The following is a 23,088-nucleotide window of genomic DNA, read 5'->3' as shown; positions in this document are numbered from 1 at the left end:
CGCTTCTGGAAATGGCACCCGGAGTATTTAAGGGGTTAAACTGAGTTGCCAGATTGCTTAGCTGAAGCATAAGAATATTTGTCGGGTCTATGCAATCGTTCCAATGGTCAGAAGAGGCGAAAGCTCGGGGAGCCGACAAGGATGTATGGAAGGGCCTCTCCTTAGCTCATTGTACTGAATTCGAATCCTGAACGTAAAAAAATAATAATTTATTCCCTTTTAGGTTTACACAGTTTTAAACAATACACATACATAACTATACATAGCATGCAGTAAAAAAAATAGAATATCTGATATCAGTAGAAATATCTATAGTTCAAGTCACTGCGAGAAAGAGGATGAGGGGAAAATACATAATGCTGATTCCTCCAAGTCAAATGCTTATCCATCCTGAACGTGCTTACTCTTCATACCTTTAAGATACCTTACATTACATTTGTAAGCATTACCATACCCCTTCAGTAATTCCTGACTAAGAAATTCCTTTCCCAAAGGTAAACACTGTATTACTTTGGAACGCAGCAAGTAAATTCTGTGTTATAGGGGGAATTCGAATCCCGAACTTCTGCTGCAGCTGAAGCAGCAGGTTAGAGACGGCAGCTATGAACAGATGCGGTAAGCTCTCCTTCCCTGGAGGTTTTTAAGAAGAGGTTAGATGGCCATCTGTCAGCAATGCTGATTCTATGACCTTAGGCAGATGATGAGAGGGAGGGCATCTTGGCCATCTTCTGGTCACTAGGGGTGTGGGGGGGTAGTTTTGAATTTCCTGCATTGTGCAGGGGGTTGGACTAGATGACCATGGTGGTCCCTTCCAACTCTATGATTCTATGACACTGACTTGTACAGAATCAGGCAGCTATGAACAGATGACACTGACTTGTACAGAATCAGTATTACCTCTTCTCTGAGGAGCAGCCGTCCTACAAGACCAGGAGGTGGGGTATTTACAAGGCTAGCTGAGCCCCTGCCCACCTTTTCTTTACTGGAGATGCTGGAGATTTTCTCACGTACTCTATCACTGAGCTGTGACCTCTCCCCTAACTGAGGGGATAAAACTTGCAGCTTTCCAGTTCGGCAAGCATAAATCGGTATCGGTGAATTTCCAACAGGGCAGCTTCATGGCGGGGTGCAGGGGAACAGCTGCTTGCAATGACCCATGTCCCCTACGGGAAACATAAACCCTGTCTGCTTGGCATCTGTGGCTGTGACTTTCTTTCCACCCCTGTTTCATTGGGGATTCAGGACAATAAAGATGTATACCACCAGGTAGATCTTGAAACACAGAAAGCTCTACCAGGTTGCTCTACTAGGTTGATAACTGCACACATCGTATATGAGAGACATATACAAACCAGTATTACAACTAGAACCAATCTGACCAGATGTTTGAGTAATTGGTAATAGATTTTACAACCTATACACATGCCTGGTTTGATTTAAACTGTTTGTATATGTATTTATTTCTGTAAATGTGTGCAGGCTTAACATGGGTTTTAATTGACCTCTGATGAAGGCCCAGTAGGCAGAAACGCGTCTGGTATGTGGTTACAGGTATCAACCCTAGGAAATGCCATTGTGCTATTTTAATGTTTTAAAATATTTTTAGTTCTACCCAACCTTGGGTACCCAGTTTCTGTTTTTAGGTTGGGTTTTATTCCCCTTTTTTCTTCCAATAAAGATGTACGCCACTAGGTAGATCTTGAAACGCAGAAAGCTAACTCAAATTCAAGCAGTTTCCCCAAACAGCAAGCAAAAATGGGATGCCTGTACCCACCCCAACACGCATTACCCTGCTCTTAACCAATTGACAGAGATATGTAGAGGGATTTCCACTTAATCCTTTGAAATCTGGAGGGAGTGTTGAAATAAAAAATAAAAAACAAGAGATAAAGGAAAAAGAAGGGAGATCTGGCCTACCTTGCAGAGTTACCAGCGTAATACCAACCTCCAGGTATTAGCTGGAGATCTCCTGCTATTACAACTGATCTCCAGACGATAGAGATCAGTTCATCTGGAGAAAATGGCCGCTTTGGCAATTGGACTCTATGGCATTGAAGTTCCTCCCCTCCCCAAACCCCGCCCTCCTCAGGCTGTGCCCCAAAAACCTCCCACTGGTAGTGAAGAGGGACCTGGCAACCCTAGACGAGGATGATCAGGGGCCTGGAGACCAAGCCCTATGAGGAAAGGCTGAGGGACTTGGCAATGTTTAGTCTGGAGAAGAGGAGGTTGAGGGGGGACACAATTGCTCTCTTGAAGTATTTGAAGGGCTGCCACTTAGAGGAGGGCAGGGAGCTGTTCCTGTTGGCAGCAGAGGATAGGACTCGCAATAATGGGTTTAAATTACAGGCGGAGAGGTACCAGCTGGGTATTAGGAAAGTTTTTTACAGTAAGAGTTGTTCGACGGTGGAATCAGCTACCTAGATGGGTGGTGACGTCCCCCTCACTGGCAGTCTTTAAGCAGAGGCTAGACAAACACTTGTCAGGGATGCTCTAGGCTGATCCTGCATTGAGCAGGGGGGTTGGTCTAGATGGCCTCTATGACCCCTTCCAACTCTATGATTCTATGATTTTCAGGGTACAAACTTTCGAGAGTCAAAGCTCCCTTTGTCAAAGTGCTTTGTGAACTCTGATTCTCGGTAGCTTATACCCTGGAGATCTTGTTGGCCTTTAAGGTGTTACTGGACTCGAATCTTGCTGTTCTGCTGCAGACCAACCCCTTAAACTGATGTACATGATGTGCTTCAAGCACTCATAAAAGTGCTCTGTAAATGCTGTCACATGCAATCAGCCACTGGCAGCAGGGCACCTTCCCACACAACCAAATGCGCAGGGTGTCACTCCTCATGCTGGACAGCCCTAGCACGTTCTTTCTACCAGGACAGTTTCACTGATTCTGGACCACCAGAATCAGTGGGTGCAGAGGGGGGTGGTTCCTAGGACCCTCCATCACACAGCTAGGGCTGCCAGCTTCCAGGTACTGCAACATTTACAAAACAGCACCTCCAGATGGGTGTTCGTTTCGCAATAAAACTTGCTTCATCAGTTGGTCTTTTGTCTTTTTTCTATATGCGAATTGCAATGCTATGAAGTATTCTCATGGGTACAAAAGACCAACCGATGAATCTGGAGGTGCCGTTTTGTTTGTTCATTATTGGACACTGTTCTTTACTTACATTTTGGACTGTGCATGATTAAGGAGGAATTCCAGCGTTTCCTGGTGAAGTAACCTGGCGACATCTTTATAAAGGAAATTGAAAAGGAGAAACCCACTCCCTCGATATTATTTCCATTTATATGTTGCAAACTGGATATTTGTACTTTGTACTGTTGAATGTTTTCATAGTGCAGTCACATTATTGTTAGTAAATGTTGTTCTACTTATGAGCCTGTGTGCTGTGATTGTTTAAACATAGTTGTTTTCAGCATAGGTTTTTGTTTATTTTAGACTATAGCTTCCAGGTACTAGCTGGAGATCTCCTGCTATTACAACTGATCTCCAGCCGATAGAGATCGGTTCACCTGGAGAAAGTGGCCGCTTTGGCAATTGGACTCTTTGGCTTTGATGTCCCTCCCCTCCCCAAACCCCGCCCTCCTCAGGCTCCACCCCAAAAACCCTAACTGGCTGACTGATCATTTGGCTTTTTCTTCAATTAAAACTTACCACATTTTTTTCATGTTACCCAAACTTTCCCCTAGGGTTGCCAGGTCCCTCTTTGCTACCAGTGGGAGGTTTTGGGGGCAGAGCCTGAGGAGGGTGGGGTTTAGGGAGGGGAGGGACTTCAATGCCATAGAGTCCAATTGCCAAAGCGGCCATTTTCTCCAGGTGAACTGATCTCTATCTGCTGGAGATCAGTTGGAATAGCAGGAGATCTCCCGCTAGTACCTGGAGGTTGGCAACCCTACTGTGACATGATATTGGAGGATAGGCCGGCTTTAATAATTTCCTTCTTGATCCTTTGTGTGTTAAAACACTGCAGACCAAATAGCTGCAAAACAATGAAGGACTGTGCTCAAACCCACAATGCTTCCAATTAAAACAAAGGATTAAACCGACTCAAGTATGCACTTCCCGCTGGGGGCTTCCATTCCCTGTGCTATTTCGCCACGCAGCAGATTGTAAACCTGTAGGGAGGGATTTAACAATTAAATAAAAGTACTAGGTGCTGTACAATTTAAGACAGTTAAAAATAACAAATGAGGAGGAGAAAGAAGAGGAACAGCCGGCTTGTAGCAGCAGCAGCAGCAGCAGCAGCAGCAGAAGAAGAAGAAGAAGAAGAGTTGGTTTTTATATGCCGACTTTCTCTACCACTCAAGGAAGAATCAAACCGGCCTTACAATCGCCTTCCCCTCCCCTCCCCACAACAGACACCCTGTGAGGTAGGTGAGGCTGAGAGAGCTGTGACTAGCCCAAGGTCACCCAGCTGGCTTCATGTGGAGGAGTGGGGAAACAAATCCAGTTCACCAGATTAGCCTCCGCCGCTCATGTGGAGGAGTGGGGAATCATACTCGGTTCTCCAGATCAGACTCCATTGCTCCAAACCACCGCTCTTAACCATTACACCACACTGGCTCTCTTTGGAGCTGGCTCTCTTCGGAACAGCCCTCCGAAGAAGTAGAAATATAACACACAAGGCCAGGCAGGGGTTCAGGATTTGAGCGCTTTGTGAGCGACTGCATTTGTACAAACCGTGATGGGGTTTGCAGTTCTCTAGTTCTGGCAAAGGGAGGGGGTGAGGGATTGGGGAGAAGAATTATCACAGCTCCATAGACACCCTCTTAATTTTTCATTCCGTGAGATTTAAGTGGATTATCTCCAAACGCAGAAGGGAACTTTTTTCCTCCCTGTTTTGAGTTATGCTCCAGTAAATTAGCATTCTGTCAGCAATCAGGAAGCGCTGGGGGAAAGTCCCAAGCAATATATGGGGGTACGTAGAGAGCTTTCTCTTTCCAAGAGTAGACAGCTGAGCTTGATTTCAGGTGCCATATTTTTCTGGGCTCACTATTTACAGCCGGGAATTTTTCCACAGGGAGAGCCACAGTCCCATTAATAACCAAAGGCTTAGAAAAGTCGAAGCCGGTCCGGCAGCAGGCAGGAAGAGCCAATACATTGCAGAGCCCAGATCCGGAAGGGCAGCCGCTGTTGCTACCATTGCATCTCCAAAGCTGAGCATCTCCTGAGCAAAACCTTTTGCAAAATAAAAGGCTGAATTGGCACAAACTGAACACCTTTGTGCAAAACTATCATTGGGCATGGTATTCAGGCCGTCAAGAATTATTTATTGATCTGCTATGTTGCTGAACCACCCCCTCGAAACAGAGTTCTCAAAGTGGTCGGCAAAAAATAAAATGCAATTAAACAATAAGATAAAAATTCAAGCCAGATGTGAAGCAGCATGAGAATCAAATTTAAAGCAGCCTCCAGAATTCGGGGAATGGGAAGATAAGCAAAGCCCTGCTGGATCAGATCGGTGATCCATTCGGTCCAGCATCCTGTCTCACACAGTGGTCAGCCAGTTCCTCTGGAGGTTCCAGCAACAGGACGTATGGGCTAAGCAGGGTTGCCAGGCCCCTCTTCGCTATCGGTGGGATATTTTGGGGGCGGGGCCTGAGGAGGGCGGGGTTTGGGAGGGGAGGGACTTCAATGCCATAGAGTCCAATGGCCAAAGCGGCCATTTTCTCCAGGGGAACTGATCTATATCAGCTGGAGACCAGTTCTAATAGCAGGAGATCTTCTGCTATTACCTGGAGGTTGGCAACCCTAGAGCTGAGGCCTTCCCCGATGTTGTCTCCTGACACTGGCATTCAGAGATTGACTGCCTCTGAGTGTGGAGGCTCCCTTTAGTCATCATGGCCAGTAGCCACTGAGGTGATCAGAACGAAGGGGGCAAATGTTACTGAGACACGAAGTCTCCAAATGGGCAAATGGGAAGCATAAACATGCATCCTGAGGAAAACATTGCCCATGACATTGGGAGCAAGTGCGGAGTAGTGGTTAGGGTGTTCGGTCTAGGACCTAGAAGATTTGGCTTCACACTCTGCCAAGAAATCCACTGGGACAGACACAATATCATCACCAGGCAGCTAGGTTTTGAAGGATGTATATTTGGCCAAAAGAACCCTCCTTGCTTTTCAGTTGGGTCAGGCTGTTACAACGGAAATTGATATGGCGTGCAAACAGGCAGAGAAAAGCCTATAAGGCACGTCCCCCTGCAGGGATATGGGGGGGGGGTATCCTCAGGCAGCGACCCCCAGTGTGAAAATAGGGATGTTAAATGTAAAAAAAAAGAAGAAGCATGCCCCTATTTTTTAACTCTTACATGTTGGAGGGTCTGGAAATGCCTCTACTAAGAGAAGGCCTCTGTCCATTATACTCTGCCTTTTTACATATGATGTGTGGTGGAGGAATGTGCCATCAAGTCACCGCTAATTTATGGTACCCCGTAGGGTTTTCAAGGCAAGAGACGTTCAGAGGTGGTTTGCCATTGCCTTAGGGCTGCCAACCTCCAGGTACTCAGTACAGGAGCGAAATCAAATTTAAAGTGCAAAAATATCTTTATACGCTACTGTGTCTAACCTTATACATCAATATACTGACTCACATATAAAATGTATACAACACACAAATACAACAGTAAAACAAACATACAATCAACCACCTCAAAGGTGAAGGAAGAAAGGGAACAGTTCATATATGACGTGTCTCAGAGAGTACAAACATCATTCTTCTGCGCTCTTCTCAATGCAGGTAGGTAGGAGAATATTCAATATTCAGTGAGGAAAAAATTCATGGAGGATACGGCCGTTTCAAATTCTCTGAATATGTATTCTTCATCAGTCCTTCGATAAAGTTCCTCTTATATTGCACATCTTAATAGTATTTCAAAGTAATGGATACATATTGCTTCCTGTACTGATTTCCTAATCTCCCCGATACTAGTACAGTGGTGTCTATTTCTCCCCCAACCTCCAGGTACTAGCTGGAGATCTCCTGCTATTACAACTGATCGCCAGCCGATAGAGATCAGTTCCCCTGGAGAAAATGGCAGCTTTGGCAATTGGATTCTATTGCATGGAAATCCCTCCCCTCCCCAAACCCCGCCCTCCTCAGGCTCCACCCTAAAAACCTCCCGCCGATGGCCACGAGGGACCTGGCAACCCTACATAGCCTGCCTTCGCGTGGGCTGAGTTTTGAGAGCACTGCGGCTGGCCCCAGGTCACCCAGCAGGCTTCATGCAGAGGAGTGGGGAATCGAGCCCGGCTCTCCAGATTCGAGTCCGCCGCTCTTAACCGCTACGCCATGCTAGTTTTTTCTCTCTACATATGATACAAAGAATTTTTCCCCCTAATGACAATTTAGAATTGGCTCATCAGCCAGCGGATCCCAAGAAAGGGAGAGAGCCTGGGAAAGCAGATTTGGCCAGTCACCCTGATGCTGAGTACGCCCTGCTGTAAGGAGGATTCGACAAGCGTCAGCCTTCTGTTTTGGCCTGTGACATCGAATTGGAACGAAAATAGCAAAGGTCAGCAAGGAAAGAGTTTTATATATGCACACGGGGCAACTCCACTTAAGTATGCAAAGTACATAGATTTTAAAGCGGCTGCTTCGGTCAGAGAAAGCAGGCTTTCTGGCTCAGCCCTCACACCCGCTCCCCAAGGAGGCAAACAAAGACACATCGTAATGCCAAGTGGTGTGTCCCTGCAGACTTTGCGATGACCGCCTGTCAGTTTCTAAGCTTCGGGTACAAAACCCCATCTTGGCCCAGTTTTACCACAGACAGTAGGGTCGCCAGCCTCCCGATCTCCCACTGTTACAACTAATCTCCAGGTGGCAGAGATTAGTTTACCTGGAGAAAATGGCTGCTTCAGAAGGCGCTCTTATGGCCTTATATGCCATTGAGAGGTGGAGTCTGATCTGGAGAACCGGGTTTGATTCCCCACTCCTCCACATGAGCGGCGGAGGCTAATCTGGTGAACTGGATTTGTTTCCCCACTCCTACACAGAAAGCCAGCTGGGTGACCTTAGGCTACTCACAGCTCTTTCAGCCCCACCCACCTCACAGGGTGTCTGTTGTGGGGAGGGGAAGGGAAGGTGATTGTAAGCTGGTTTGAGTCTCCCTTAAGCAGTAGAGAAAGTTGGCATATAAAAACCAACTCTTCTTCCCCTCCCCAAACCCCACCTTCATCAGGCTCCACCCCCAAAATATCCAGGCATTTCCCAACCTGGAACTGGCAACCCTAAAAGACGGGGGAGATCTATAACCTAACACAAAGCGACATCTTCCCTTGGAAGACGGAGGCATTAGAACAGAAGCTGGTCTAAAGGTGAAGGATACCATTCCACACCTTGTCATCCCGCGAAAACGTCTTCAGCAACCCAATAAACAAAATCCTGTTTTTGGAAGGGGTGGTCTACGTGCACAGTACAGTTAGGGTTACCAACCTCCAGGTACTAGCTGGAAATCTCCTGCTATTACAACTGATCTCCAGCCGATAGAGATCGGTTCAGCTAAAGAAAATGGCCGCTTTGGCCATTGGACTCTATGGCATTGAAGTCCCTCCCCTCCCCAAATCCCACCTTCCTCAGGCTCCACCCCAAAAACCTCCTGCCGGGGGCAAAGAGGGACCTGGCAACCATATATGCAGTTGCTGCTTGATGACAAAGCAAGAAGAAGAAGAAGAAGAAGAAGAAGAAGAAGAAGAAGAAGAAGAAGAAGAAGAAGAAGAAGAAGAGTTGGTTTTTATATGCCGATTTTCTCTACCACTTAAGGGAGACTCAAACCGGCTTACAATCACCTTCCCTTCCGCTCCCCACAACAGACACCCTGTGAAGTGGGTGGGGCTGAGACAGCTGTGACTAGCCCAAGGTCACCCAGCTGGCTTCATGTGCAGGAATGGGGAGACCAACCTGGTTAACCACATTAGCGTCCAGCGCTCATGTGGAGGAGTGGGGAATCAAACCCGATTCTCCAGATCAGAATCCACCACTCCAAACCACCGTTCTTAACCACTACACCATGCTGGACTGTTCTCTCCGAGAAGGTAACTCCACAGTTGCCCAGGAAGTAAATCTTTTTAAAAGTCCACCAATAGGACGTCAGAGCAGCCCAGACACATGAACACCTGAAGCTGCCTTAGGCTGAAACAGATCATTATTCCATCAAATGCACTACAGTCTACTCAGACTGAGTATTGTCTTCTCAGTCTGATGAAGGGAGCTTGGACTCTCAAAAGCGTATACCCTGAAACTCTTGTTGACCTCCAAGGTACTGTGGTGGTGGAAAGTGCGGTTGAGTCACAGCTGACTTATGGCGACCCCGTAGGGTTCTCAAGGCAAGAGACCTTGGGAGGTGGTTTGACATTGCCTGCCTCTGCGCAGGCTGAGAGAGTTCGGAGAGGACTGTGACTGGCCCAAGGACACCCAGCAGGCTTCATGGGGAGGAGTGGGGACTCGAACCTGGTTCTCCAGATTAGAGTCTTCCGCTCTTAACCACTACACCACGCTGGCTCTCGCCAAGATGCTACTGGACTCAAATCTAGCTATTTTACTGAGCATTAAATATGTGGTTGCCCCGGCAGCCTATTTACGGTAACTAAGCTAGAATTTAACAGCAGCAGAAGAGCATTTACCTTGGCAATGTGCGCGGCACTTCCTTCTGCCATGCTGGTAGGGAGATTTAAAAAGATCCCTTACTCAGAAAGATTACATTTATGCTCGATGGGGGAGGTGGAACCTACAGAGCACATGCTTCTGAGATGTCCCCGTTACAAGGAGACCAGATCAAAATATCTCCAGCCACTGTCAGTTGGGCTTCTTCATGAATCTGATGCAGCTAAACTGAAATATCTGTTGTCTGATAGAAACCACTGGGTATCCAGACAAGCAGCCAAATTCTGTCTTATGTAAGACACGGGGAAACGATATTAAAGCTGGTGCAGAGTTTTAAACCCATTTGACTAGCTCAAATGTTCATGCAGCAATTTTGTTGTTGTTGTTGTATTGAACTATTGTTGTTTTAATGATGTTTTAACTTTGTAATACTGGTCAAGGACCGCAACAAATTATTATAATAATAATAGCTATTTTACTGCAGGCCAACACTGCTACTCTCTGAAACGATCAGACCAGCAGCGACTCTCCAGGATCTCAGGCGGAGGTCTTTCACATCACCTACTGCCAGATCCTTTTAACTGGAGATGCCCGGGGATTGAACCTGGGACCTCCTGCATGTCAAGCAGATTCTCTAACGCTGAGCCACAGCCCCTCTGCCATCGAGTCTATTAAGACCAGTTGTATTCTACAGTAACCAAATGAAAAGTTTCGTTATCAGATTAAAGCTATGTCAGGGCAAAGCAGCTCCCCCCCTCTTTTCAAATGGGGAAGGATGCAAAACACATAGCCCCGTGACATCAGAGGCAAGTGGGGCTCCCTACTTTACTTGTTGCACATGGGAGAGTGGGATCTGCCAGGCTCCCGTATTCCCAAAGAGTGTTACGTTGCATTTTGCGCTCTGCAATTAACAGTGTATTTAATTAGCTTAAATGCTTTCCCACTCTGTGTGAAAACAGCTTTTTGTACTCCGGTATTCCATTAAGAAAAAATGACTGGGTGGGTTACTTGGATCGTCGCTGCCACAGACGCCTTTCCCGTGCAAAAGCTGGTAGGACGGAGGGAAGAAATGCTGAGAAATTTTGGCTGCCCGGAAAGGCAAAATGTAGGGTTTCCAGCTCCAGTGTGGGAGACACCTGGAGATTTTGGGGGTGGAGCCTGAGGAAGGCGGGATTTGAAGAGGGGAGGGTGTAGTGGTTAAGTGCGGTGGTTTGGAGCAGTGGATTATGAACTGGAGGTTTGATTCCCCACTCCTCCACATTGAGTGGTGAACGCTAATCTGGTGAACTGGATGTTTCCCCACTCCTCCACATGAAGCCAGCTGGGTGACCTTGGGCTAGTCGCAGCTCTCTTGGAGCTCTCTCAGCTCCACCTACCTCACAGGGTGTCTGTTGTGTGGAGGGGAAGGGAAGGTGATTGTAAGCCGTAGAGAAAGTTGGCATATAAAAACCAACTACTACTACTACTACTCTTCTCCTCCTCCTCCTCCTCCTCTTCTTCTTCTTCGCCATAGAGTCCAATAGCCAAAGCAACCATTTTCTCCAAAGGAACTGATCTTTATCAGCTGGAGATCAGTTGTAATAACAGGAGATCTCCAGCTAGTACCTAGAGGTTGGCAACCCTGGCGGAATGTGCCCTTCCCACTTTCTTTATTTCAAGATACAAGCTACTTAGGCAATGGCCCAGGCTTCTCCCCTTATCTCTGGTGGAGGAAAACACTATACATGAAAGCAAGTGGGCTTCTAGAGACAGAGAAGTTAATGCCTAGTGACACTCTGTTACCTGCTGCTTTAAAGAGGAGAGCCGCTTTTCATGAACGGTGGCATACACACCGGCACTGCCGTCCTTCCTCGAAAGGACAGCCACTCCAGGAAACAGGCAGGAGAACGGTTTGCTAAGACACTAACATAATTTTCTCACTGCTCCAAACCTCTTAGAACAACAGGCAATCCTCTCTTGGGTATGAGGCTGGCAACTGCTAACTCCTAGCCCAAATCCTGCAGGAGACCAGGAACATGATGGGACGCCTCTGGGGGCCTGCAGCAGCTAGCAGTCCTAACAGCTGTCGGGGGGCCCTTGCCACCTTCTCTCATTTGTACCACCGATGCACACGCTCTTCTTCCAGAAGCACCTCCAATTGTCCTGGGATTCAGACAAGCAAGCAGCCTTTCCATGGCTCCTCTCTGCTGCTTTGAGTTCTAAAACAAACAAGGTGATGATGGAAACTCTGGCTGCTACGGTCACTTTGAGGCATCTCGTCATGTATGGCCAGGTTCGTGGGTCTACTGTGGAAACTGAGGCCTACTCTACAGAGGCTCCCACTGATAGTAAGGATCCTTCCTGCCCCCCACCCTTGGCCAAAGAAGAACCACCAATGTGGTGAAGCCATTCTCCAAAGGACAATGAGGCAGTAAGGAATTGCTTGCCAGTCCCACCGCCTTTTGAGATTGGGCCTTCTAGAGGGAAGCGCCTGAGAAGCATTTTTTTTCCAGTTCCTTAAAAGATTTTCTTTTGTTCATATACATTATGCCATGAACTCGTATGGAATTGGTTCCAGCAACTCTGGCTCTTTGCCATCGGTTCTCACAAAGTGTGCTTCTCTCGGAGGAGCAGGCTGGCGTTTCAGTTCAAACCAAGCGCCCTTTTCCTTTGCTTCCTTTTTCTTCCTTTCGTTTTCCTTCACACGCCGCAAGAAGCTGTCTCGGCTCTTGGAATGCCTGATATGCTCAATACGCACATTAATTCTCTTGGCGAGGATCTTGCCCTTAAGCTTCCTGTTCACAATAATACCGACAGCATGCTGGGTAATGTTGAATACCCTTCCTGTTTTGCCATGGTAACATATGTGGGGCGTGCCTTTCTGAACTGTACCCATGCCCTTGATGCCCACAATATCACCCTTTTGGTATATGCGCATGTAAGTGGCCAGAGGGACAACACCATGTTTGCGGAAGGGTCTTGAGAACGTACAACGAGTCCCCCTCCTCTTCCCCTTTGTATTGGTCATCTTGTCTGATTTCTGCAAAATGGTGTCCGAGGCTGGGAAAAAAGCCTGAGAAGTATTCTTGTCCTTCCTAGGAAGCCAGGGCAGCACTGCGATGGGAAAAAAGCAGGTTCAAATCTCTGCTAAGTCATGAAGCTGAGGAGGAGGATGGCCTTAGGTAGCGCTGCAGAAGACAGCCTGGTGAAGAGGGGAAAGTTTGAAAGCTCCCTCCTTTTGGCTGTGATCTATCCAATCCAATAGCAGAATGGGGCCAGTGTGGTGTAGTGGTTAAGAGTGGCAGACTCTTTTTTTTCTTCTCTTTGTGTTTAAGCTGCCATGCTAACATTTTACCTGGTTTATTTGAATGTTCAAAAAAAATTTGTCTGTTATACATTATTTTTTTCTATATCTACAGTTATTAAAGTTTCATATTGTTGTTGCAATTTTTTTTATTTTATCAATCTGTTCTTGTTTAAGTACTTTATTTTGTGCTTTTCTTAACTTTAATTCTGCTTGTTTGATTTCCTCCAATATTTTCTTCTTTTTCCACTCTCTCTCTCTCTATACCACCTCGAATTTTGTTGTATTAATATACCTCTAATTACTACCTTCCCCGCATCCCAGACAACATCTTCTGGGGTTCCTTTATCTGCGTTTTCCTGAAAATAATGTTGTATTTCTAATTTTATTTTGTCTGTTATCTTCTTATTTTTAAATAAATATTCATTGATACTCCAAGATTTATTTCTCTTGGGCCAGTCACAGTTCTCTCAGAACTCTCTCAGCCTCACCTACCTCACAAGGTGCCTGTTGTGGGGAGGGGAAGGGAAGGCGATTGTAAGGCCGGTTTGATTCTTCCTTGAGTGGTAGAGAAAGTCGGCATATAAAAACCAACTCTTCTTCTTCTAATGCTGGCTCTGTTGTTAGCCTCCCAAAGGCAGTAGGGGCAGAAATCCGAACCAATTCAGATTCTAGCAACTCCGGACCCGCGCCTCCCGGTCTTCAAAAGCCCTCGAGAAAGGAACGATCTCTGCCTTGGCCTGAAACGCAGAGAGAAAACGAGGCCGAGATTGCAGGCCTCGAAAAATAAAAAATTCAGAAACGCTGCTTGGAAACCCCTAATCAGTGCTTAAAATATAGCGCCATTAATTAAAACAGGAACGGCTTCTTTTTAATTACCATATATGTGTGTGTTTGTATAAATAACAGGGCTCTTTCTGCGTCGCGTCAGTGCTTCTTCCGCCGCGCAGTGCCTGGAGACGATGAGACGAAAGCATGGCCTGCTTTGGATCGGGCAGCGGCGTCAATCCCCTTCCGGGGGCTTCTGCGGTTGGATCCGGATGGGGCTTTGAAGTGGGAAGGAGTCCCCCGTGCCCATCAAGGGGACGCTCGGCTTTTTCAAAGTCGTCCCACAACAAGAGAGAGGAAAGGCGCCGGGCCGTTTGTGTCCCCCACCACCACCCCGCAAAGAGAACACGTGGCTTGTGACCAAGAACAAAGTCCCTTTCATCCTCTCCCTTTCTCTTCTCCGAGCCGGCTATTTGTGGGACTCCTTCGCCGAGACCATTAAGTCTAGTTATCCCTTACAAAACGATGCCACGCAGGTACCATTCCCAGAGACAAGTTCATTTAAGAGAATTTATAGCCTAATTGTACAGCTGTTGCCTTTGGAGTCCGTCGGAAAAGATTGTTACCCAGGCGCTGTCATAATTTAGTCATGTTTTCATCTCACAACTATACTGTAATTACCGCTGTTAACAGCCAACAGTCAACAAAAAAGTAAATACGACGCACAGCCAAATTCTGTGCCAACAAACCGTGAATCAGATGGTTGTCTCCGAAAAGGCCGCTCCATCACCGGTGGAGAGATAAAAGGACTCAGACCATGCTTCACTACTGCTGGTGGGGTGGGGGGGAGTAAGGTTGCCAGATCCCTCTTCGCTACCGATGGGAGGTTTTTGGGATGGAGCCTGAGGAGGGTGGGGTTTGGGGAGAGGATGGACTTCAATGCCATAGAGTCCAATTGCCAAAGGCAGCCATTTTCTCCAGGGGAACTGATCTCTATTGGCTGGAGATTAGTTGTAACAGCAGGAGATCTCCTGCTACTACCTGGAGGTTAGTAACCCTAGGGGGGAAGCAGGCCGTGCGGGCGGGGCGGAGGGGACCAGCCCAGGATGAAAGTCTAGGGGTTACTTGAGGAGTTTAATGTTCAAGTGTCCTTCAGTCAGGGTAAATACTCTTCAGCCTAGAGATGACAGCCGGTGCGGTGTAGTGGTTAGGGGGTCAGGCTAGGAACCGGGAGACCCAGGTTCAAATGCCCACTTTGCCATGGAAGCTCACTGGGGCAGTCACATGCGCCCAGCCTAGCCTACCTCACAGGGATTGTTAGAAGAAGAGGAGGAGTTGGTTTTTATATGCCGACTTCCTCTACCACTTCAGGGAGACTCAAACCAGCTTATAGTCTCCTTCCCTTCCCCTCCCCATACCAGACACCCTGTGAGGTAGGTGGGGCTGAGAGAGCTCTAAGAGTTGTGACTAGCCCAAGGTCACCCTGCTGGCTTCATGTGCAGGAGTGGGGAAACCAACCTGGTTCACCAGATTAGCCTCCACCACTCATGTGGAGGAGCGGGGAATCAAACCCGGTTCTCCAGATCTGAGTCCACCACTCCAAGCCAGCACTCTTAACCACTACACTATGCTGGAGGAGGAGAGAACAACGTTGTAAGCTGCTTTGGTCTAGTTTATGAAGTTACTTATTCTTTCTTTCTTTCTTTCTTTCTTTCTTTCTTTCTTTCTTTCTTTCTTTCTTTCTTTTTCTTTCCCATCAAGTCACAGCTGACTCATGGCAACCCCATAGAGTTTTCAAGGCAAGAGACATTCAGAGATAGTTTGACATGGCCTTCCTCTGCATAGCAACCCTGGTATTCCTTGCTGGTCTCCCATCCAAATACTAACCAGCGCTGACCCTGCTTAGCTTCCGAGATTCTAGCATGCTTTAATTCTTTGTTAAATATCAAAGGCATAATTGGAAAGAACTCGGGCTGGTTTAACTAGATTTATAGATTTCATCAGAACGGGAGTTATGATGCCCTGGGAGGAGATTAGACAAAAATGGATGGAAATGCCCTTTTTTGGTATCTTCAGTTAAGGGCTTTATTCAGACTAAACAAACTCAGGCTGATATTTTTAGGCCACTAAACAGTTCTGAACAAAAAATTGGCTCGGTTTACACAATCAAAAGGAATTATGCTGATGATGCATGTCATATTGATGGATAAAAAACTTAAAGAGCCACTGTGGCAGTGAGATCCAGTATAGGAAATGCCACATCAAACCTGGGTATTTGTTAAGGAACTTAATAGAGGCAGCTAGATGACGCCTGGCAAAAAGAAAAACCCCTGGAAACAGAAGACAGTACCCTCATGGAGCGGTGGAGTCTGATCTGGAGAACCGGGTTTGATTCCCCACTCCTCCACATGAGTGGCGGAGGCTAATCTGGTGAACTGGAATCGTTTCCCCACTCCTACACACGAAGCCAGCTGGGTGACCTTGGGCTAGTCACAGCTCTCTCAGCCTCACCCACCTCACAGGGTGTCTGTTGTGGGGAGAGAAAGGGAAGGTGATTGTAAGCCGGTTTGAGTCTGCCTTAAGTGGTAGAGAAAGTCAGCATATAAAAACCAACTCTTCTTTTTCTTCATTGGAAAGCTGGCTTAGGAAATGTTAGTTCATCATGCTGATGGACAGAAATATAATGTACAGACGATTAAGAGAAAAGAAAGGCTCACACAAGCAATTTTTATTCATAGATGGAGACCCGTTATTGCTTATCAGGACGGTGTAAAACCAGAGGAAAAAGCAGAAATAGAAATATTGTCATGTTTAGATAGATGGGCTAATATATAAACTGATATTATATTATTGTATTTTTGTGGCATTTATTCTCTCAATATAAATGTTCTGTGTATTTTTTCTTTGTATATAAAAAAATAAAGCCAAAAAAATGTGAGCAACTTTGGGTTCCCACAAGAGAGAAAGAAGAAGAGGAACAGGCCATCGGGTAGCACCTGAATCGTGGAGACCCCATCCACAGGCAATTTTAGGCAGTCTTCATGGCACTGCTCTTTGCAGATGTCATGCACCTTTGGTACATTGTTCTTCAGTTTTGTAATCCTGATTTACTGTACTTCTCTTTACTAGAAAAATATAACGTATTGTCTAATTTTCTAATCCAGTTTTGATTGCACTGTTAAGTATGTATGAAAGGGAAGGTGGCACAATATAGCCTGATCTCGGCCCATCTCAGAAGCTAAGCAGGGTTGGTACTAGGATGGGAGACCACCAAGGAAGGTCCTGCAGAGGAAGGCAATGGAAAACCACCACTGCTTCTCAGTTGCTTGAAAGCCTTTTGCTGGGGTCACCATAAATTGGTGGCACTCTAATCTGGAGAACCGGGTTCGATTCCCCACTCCTCCACATGAGTGGTGGAGGTTAATCCGGTGAACTGGGTTGGTTTACCCACTCCTACGCATGAAGCCAGCTGGGTGACCTTGGGCTAGTCACAGTTCTCACCAAACTCTCTCAGCCTCACCTACCTCACAAGGTGACTCTTGTGGGGAGGGGAAGGGAAAGTGATTGTAAGCCGGTTTGATTATCCCTTAAGTGGTAGAGAAAGTTGGATATAAAAACAAATTCTTCTTCTTCATTATCATCTATTGTCCCTAGTGTATTGTTTTTTAAATGTGTAACCCACCTCGGAAGAGCCCCGTGGCGCAGAGTGGTGACCTGCAGTACTGCAGACCAAGCTCTGCTCACGACCTGAGTTCGATCCCGACAGAAGTCGGTTTCAGGTCGCCGGCTCAAGGTTGACTCAGCCTTCCATCCTTCCGAGGTCGGTAAAATGAGTACCCAGCTTGTTGGGGGTAAAGTGTAGACGACTGGAGAAGGCAATGGCAGACCGTAAACATAGTCTGCCTAGGAAACTTCAGGATGTGACGTCACCCCATGGGTCAGTAATGACCCAGTGTTTGCATTTACCTTTACCTAACCCACCTCGGGTTTCAGTGAGAAAGGAGGCATGTAAATGAAGGGAACAAATTATATAAAATCAGCCTGTAATCGAGCATCTACTTTTGATGTAACATGTCCCAGGTTCAATCATCAGCATTTCCAGTTACAGGATCTAAGCTAGTGGGAGAGCCAGCGTGGTGTAGAGCAGTGTTTTGGAACAGTGGGCTCTAATCTGGAGAACCGGGTTTGTTTCCCCACTCCTCCACATGAGCGGTGGACGCTAATCTGGTAAACCAGGTTGGTTTCTCCACTCCTCCACATGAGGCCAGCTGGGTGACCTTGGGCTAGTCACAGTTCTCAGAGCTCTCTCAGCCCCACCTACCTCACAGAGTTTCTGTTGTGGGGAAGGGAAGGTGATTGTAAGCTGGTCGGATTCTTCCTTAAATGGTAGAGAAAGTTGGCGTGTAAAAACCAACTCTTCTTCTTCTACTACTGTGTTTGTGTGTTTGCCTAAGACACCAGAAAACCACTGCTGGCCAGAGGAAATGCTGCTGAACTAGATAGATCTAACAGGCTGACCTGATAAAAGACCACTTCATATGTTGTCTTTCCCTGTAGATGGTAATGTAGGTCTCTGATGCACGATATGGATATTTTACGCATATGTATGTCAATTGAGAAATAACAACTACTCTGCACTGTTTATGCACAGTTCTTGTGTGGCACAGTTGTGGAAAAGGGATGAATGGAATGAGATTTTTTTTCCTGTGGATGTGGTTCTCATTACCGGTATAAGAAGGAGCGTGATGCAAACTTCAGCAGATACAATTCCCACCCCAATCATTGCCCTGAAGCAAGAGCAGCCAAACCCTGCCGTTCTAGCCACGTGCCAGGAAGTTCTCGCTGGTTGGGAGACGCACAAGAGCTTATTAGCAGAAGGTGGACAGCTCTTCAGGCTGCAGAAGAGCTAACAAGGTTGAAATATCTGTTGCTCCACCAGAGTCACCAGAGAGGGGAGAAAAAAGGCCAGACCCGAAGACAGGATCAATAGATACTGGGCCATTTCTAAGAAGGAGAATAATGAAAGCCTTTATGGCCACAAGGAACCAAATCCATGCTGTGGGGGAAGTCTACTCCGACTGGATGAAAAACAGAGCAGAAACTCTGCCGGAGCTCATAAGGAGTGGAGTCCTGAAAACTTTTGACATTCGGGGAACCCTTTCAACATTGTAATTATATTGTTGTGTCGCTCCTGTACTAACCTCCAGGTACTACCTGGAGATCTCCTGCTATAACAACTGATCTCCTGCCGACAGAGATCAGTTCACCTGGAGAAAATGGCCGCTTTGGCAACTGGACTCTATGGCATCGAAGTCTCTCCCCTCTCCAAACCCCACCCTCCTCAGGCTCCACCCCAAAACCTACCACCGGTGGTGAAGAGGGACCTGGCAACCCTAGCTCCACCCCAAAAATATCCCGGCATTCCCCAACCCGGAGCTGGCAACCCTAACAGCATCACGTCCCCACTGAGTTCCCTCCTTGCTACAGACCCCACCGTCCCCAAGCACCACCCTCAAATCTCCAGAAATTTCCCTAACAACAGCCCTAACAGCAGCTGTGCCTGACATGTAGGGTTGCCTGGTCCCCCACTGGTGGGAGGTTTTTGGGGCGGAGCTTGAGGAGGGTGGGGTTTGGGGAGGGACTTCAATGCCATAGAGTCCAATTGCCAAAGCAGCCCTTTTCTCCAGGGGAACTGATCTCTCTCGGCTGGAGATCGGTTGTAATAGCGGGAGATCTCCAGCCACCCCCTGGAGGTTGGCAAACCTACAGACACGGGGGGTATGTGGTGAGGAGCGGCTGAGGCTCTGCTGCAAGGCTAGTTCGACTGCAGCCGGCGGGGGCCTTTCCTCGGCTTGCCCCCGGTGCAAGAAAAGCAGGGATCCTGGCCAAGATCGAGCGAGAGGAAGACAGATGACAAAAGCTGCAGCCATCATCAGAATCATCAGCTCGCAGACTGCATGAGCGCCACTCTGCTGCTCTGGGACGTATCCCCGCAGCAGAGCAACAGTGATTTTATGGTGCGGTGCTGTATTTTAATAGTCAATTGAGGCGGCGATTAAAATTCAGCTTTACACATTAAAAAATCCCTACTGCAGATGTAGGAACACGAGATGCTGTCGTGCGACGCAGCAACCTGGAAAGCCATTCTCTGACGCACAGAGCCGCCCGCTGTCCCCCTTCCGTGCCTGTTGTGGGACTCGAAAGTCCCGTATTAAGGGCACCCGGGAAACTCCCGTGCAAAATCTCACGTCGTTGCCTGATTTTACTAGGCTGTTGCCCCCAGTTCCGCATCACATGAACACATGAAGCTGCCTTATACTGAATTAGACCCTCAGTCCATCAAAGTCAGTATTGTCTACTTAGACCGGCAGCGGCTCTCCAGGGTCTCAGGCAGAGGTCTCTCACATCACCTACTTGCCTAGTCCCTTTAACTGGAGATGCCGGGGATTGAACCTGGGACCTTCTGCATGCCAAGCAGATGCTCTGCTACTGAGCCACGGCCCCTCCCCTAAATATTACTTCCCTTGCACCCAATGTTTCTTCACTTTCATTTTGTTTTGGTGCGGCCCCCTCTTTTTCTTGAACACATGAAGCTGCCTTATACTGAATCAGACCTTGGTCCATCAAAGTCAGTATTGTCTGCTCAGACCGGCAGCGGCTCTCCAGGGTCTCAGGCAGAGGTCTTTCCCATCACCTGCTTGCCTGGTTCTTTTAATTGAAGATGCCAGGGATTGAACCTGGGACCTTCTGCATGCCAAGCAGATGTTCTACCACTGAGTCATGGCCCCTCCCCTAGAGAACACATGAAGCTGCCTTATACTGAATCAGACCCTTGGTCCATCAAAGTCAGTATTGCCTGATCAGACCGGCAGTGGCTCTCCAGGGTCTCAGGCAGAGGTCTTTCACATCACCTACTTGCCTAGTCCCTTTAACTGGAGATGCTGGGGGTTGAACCTGGGACCTTCTGCATGCCAAGCAGATGCTCCACCACTGAGCCACAGCCCCTCCCCTTGTTTCAGATGCCAATCATGGGGAGAGGCAAGGAGCCACCGGGCACCGTAAATCTTAGGTATCCACTCCTCTTGGGTCAGAATTCACCAGGCATTGTTCACACATTCTCAGGCCGTAAGGCCTAGAAACTTGCTTTTAAAAATAAACCTGAGATTTCCAGGAAGCTACATTCAACCAGCGTGGTGTAGTGGTTAAGAGGGGTGGTTTGGAGCGGTGGAGTCTGATCCAGAGAACCGGGTTTGATTCCCCACTCCTTCACATGAGCGGCGGAGGCTTCTGAGATCTAACAAGACAGAGCTAGCCTGGGTCAGGACCAGGAAAGCTCACTCTGGAATAAGTCTTGTTAATCTGGAATAAATCTTGTTAAAACATCACTGGTTTTACTCTGCTTGGCATCTTGGCCATCCTGGGGACTCGCCCCTAGAGAATTAAACCCCCACTGGGACTGAAGAAGAAGAGTTGGTTTTTATATGGCGACTTCCTCTAGCACTTAAGGGAGACTCAAACCAGCTTACAATCACCTTCCTTTCCCCTCCCCACAACAGACAACCTGTGAGGTCGGTGGGGCTGAGAGAATGTGACTTACCCAAGGTCACCCAGCTGACTTCGTATGTAGGAGCGGGGAAACAAATCCAGTTCACCAGATTAGCCTCCGCTGCTCATGTGGAGGAGTGGGGAATCAAACCCGGTTCTCCAGATCACAGTCCACCACTCCAAACCACCGCTCTTAACCACTTCAACCACAAAAGAATGATTGTCGCTTGTCTGGCATTAACCATACATCCTGATGATCGAAACGGGCAACTGACTTTTGTCATAACAACTGGATTCGTCGTAAGGGAAAAGACAAGAGCCAACAGCCAGCCGATTCCAGCAGAAGCGCCTCTATTGTTGCGTCGCTGGGAAAAACCCTCTGACTGCAGAGTCAAAACAAAAGAGTACAGATAACCCAACGGGGGGGAGAAGGAGATAAACATGTTTTGTCAGCAAAGAACAACAGAAGACACCGTGATGGATTGGGGGGAGCTCCAGGAACCGCTCGTTTCCTGCCCAGATTTACTGTAACGCCGGGGCAATGAATTACCCATGTCAGCATGCGCACGGCTGGACATGAAGAGCACATGACAGACAGACGTGCAGAGGTGGATCGCTAATCATGTCGCGGCACCTGGCTGCAAACAGCGCAAGGAGTTAATGAACCTAAGGTGGCGGGCAGACGGTTCTCAAGAGGAAAGGGGAGGAGAGTGATTTCCCTCTTCTCCCCTCCTGGGGTAGATGTGGCCCTGATGCTGGATAGAAGAAGAGTTGGTTTTTATAACCTGCTTTTCTCTACCTTTTAAGGAGTCTCAAAGCGGCTTACAATCGCCTTCCCTTCCTCTCCCCACAACAGACACCTTGCGAGGTAGGAGAGGCTGAGAGAGTTTGGAGAGAATGAGACTAGCCCAAAGTCACTTAGCAGGCTTCATGTGTAGGGGTGGGGAATCAGACTCAAATTAGAATCCACTGTTCTTAACCCACCACGCAGGCAATGGCAAACCACTTCCAAATGTCTCTTGCATTAAAATCCCTATAGGATAGCCATAAGTCAGCTATGACTTGACAGCACATACACCCATGAATTAATGACCTCCAAAACATTCTAGCAGTGACTGCCTTGCTCAGGTCTTGCAAACCGAGGGTCATGGCTTCCTTGATTGAGTCAATCCATCTCATGTTGGGTCTTCCTCTTGTCCTACCACCAGCGTGGTGTAGTGGTTAAGAGCCGTGGTTTGGAGCGGTGGACTCTGATCTGGAGAACCGGGTTTGATTCCCCCACTCCTCCACATGAGCGGCGGAGGCTAATCTGGTGAACTGGGTTGGTTTCCCCACTCCTCCACATGAAACCAGCTGGGCGACCTTGGGCTACTCACAGCTCTTAGAGCTTTCTCAGCCGCACCTACCTCACAAGGTGTCTGTTGTGGGGAGGGGAAGGGAAGGTGATTGTAAGCCAGTTTGAGTCTCCCTTAAGTGGTAGAGAAAGTAGGCATATAAAAGCCAACTCTCTTCTTCTTCTTCTTTTTTCCTAGCATTATTGTCATTTCCAGTGAGTGTTGTCTTCTCATAATGTGACCAAAGTACTATAGCCTCAGTTTAGTCATTTTAGTTTCTAGAAAAAATGCATGTAGCTCAGCTTAACCCCTTGCTGAAGAGCTTTCCAATATGGATCCCTGCTTAACCCCTTGCTGAAGAGCTTTCCAATATGGATCCCTGCCCCACCCACTGGCAGGTGAGGAGGTGCCCCTATCAACAAGTTTCTTTCAGGGTCAAAGAGTAGCTCAGGAGAAATCCCTGCGGTTGAGCGGGGCATTCGCCAAAGCTTTCCATTCTCGTTAAAAGCGCCATGAAAATATCTGATTTCTACTAACTCGAAGTAGGCACG

General features: G+C 47.6%; 2 protein-coding genes across 6 annotated transcripts in view; both read right to left on the bottom strand.

Annotated features, from left to right (window-relative positions):
- CAMTA1 (calmodulin binding transcription activator 1) overlaps window positions 1-23,088 on the bottom strand; it is an 815,188-nt gene that overhangs the window by 689,356 nt on the left and 102,744 nt on the right. The gene's annotated exons all lie outside the window — the stretch shown is intronic.
- Window positions 12,088-12,652, bottom strand: LOC130491346 (60S ribosomal protein L21-like). Its single transcript, XM_056865064.1, has one exon. The coding sequence runs from the start codon at window positions 12,612-12,614 to the stop codon at window positions 12,132-12,134; it is 483 nt and encodes a 160-aa protein (XP_056721042.1). The 5' UTR covers window positions 12,615-12,652; the 3' UTR covers window positions 12,088-12,131.

The sequence above is a fragment of the Euleptes europaea genome, chromosome 19 (genome assembly GCF_029931775.1).
Source record: "Euleptes europaea isolate rEulEur1 chromosome 19, rEulEur1.hap1, whole genome shotgun sequence".
Classification (NCBI taxonomy): domain Eukaryota; kingdom Metazoa; phylum Chordata; class Lepidosauria; order Squamata; family Sphaerodactylidae; genus Euleptes; species Euleptes europaea.
The sequence above is the reverse complement of the archived record's forward strand: the minus strand, read 5'-3'. Positions and strand labels throughout refer to the sequence as shown.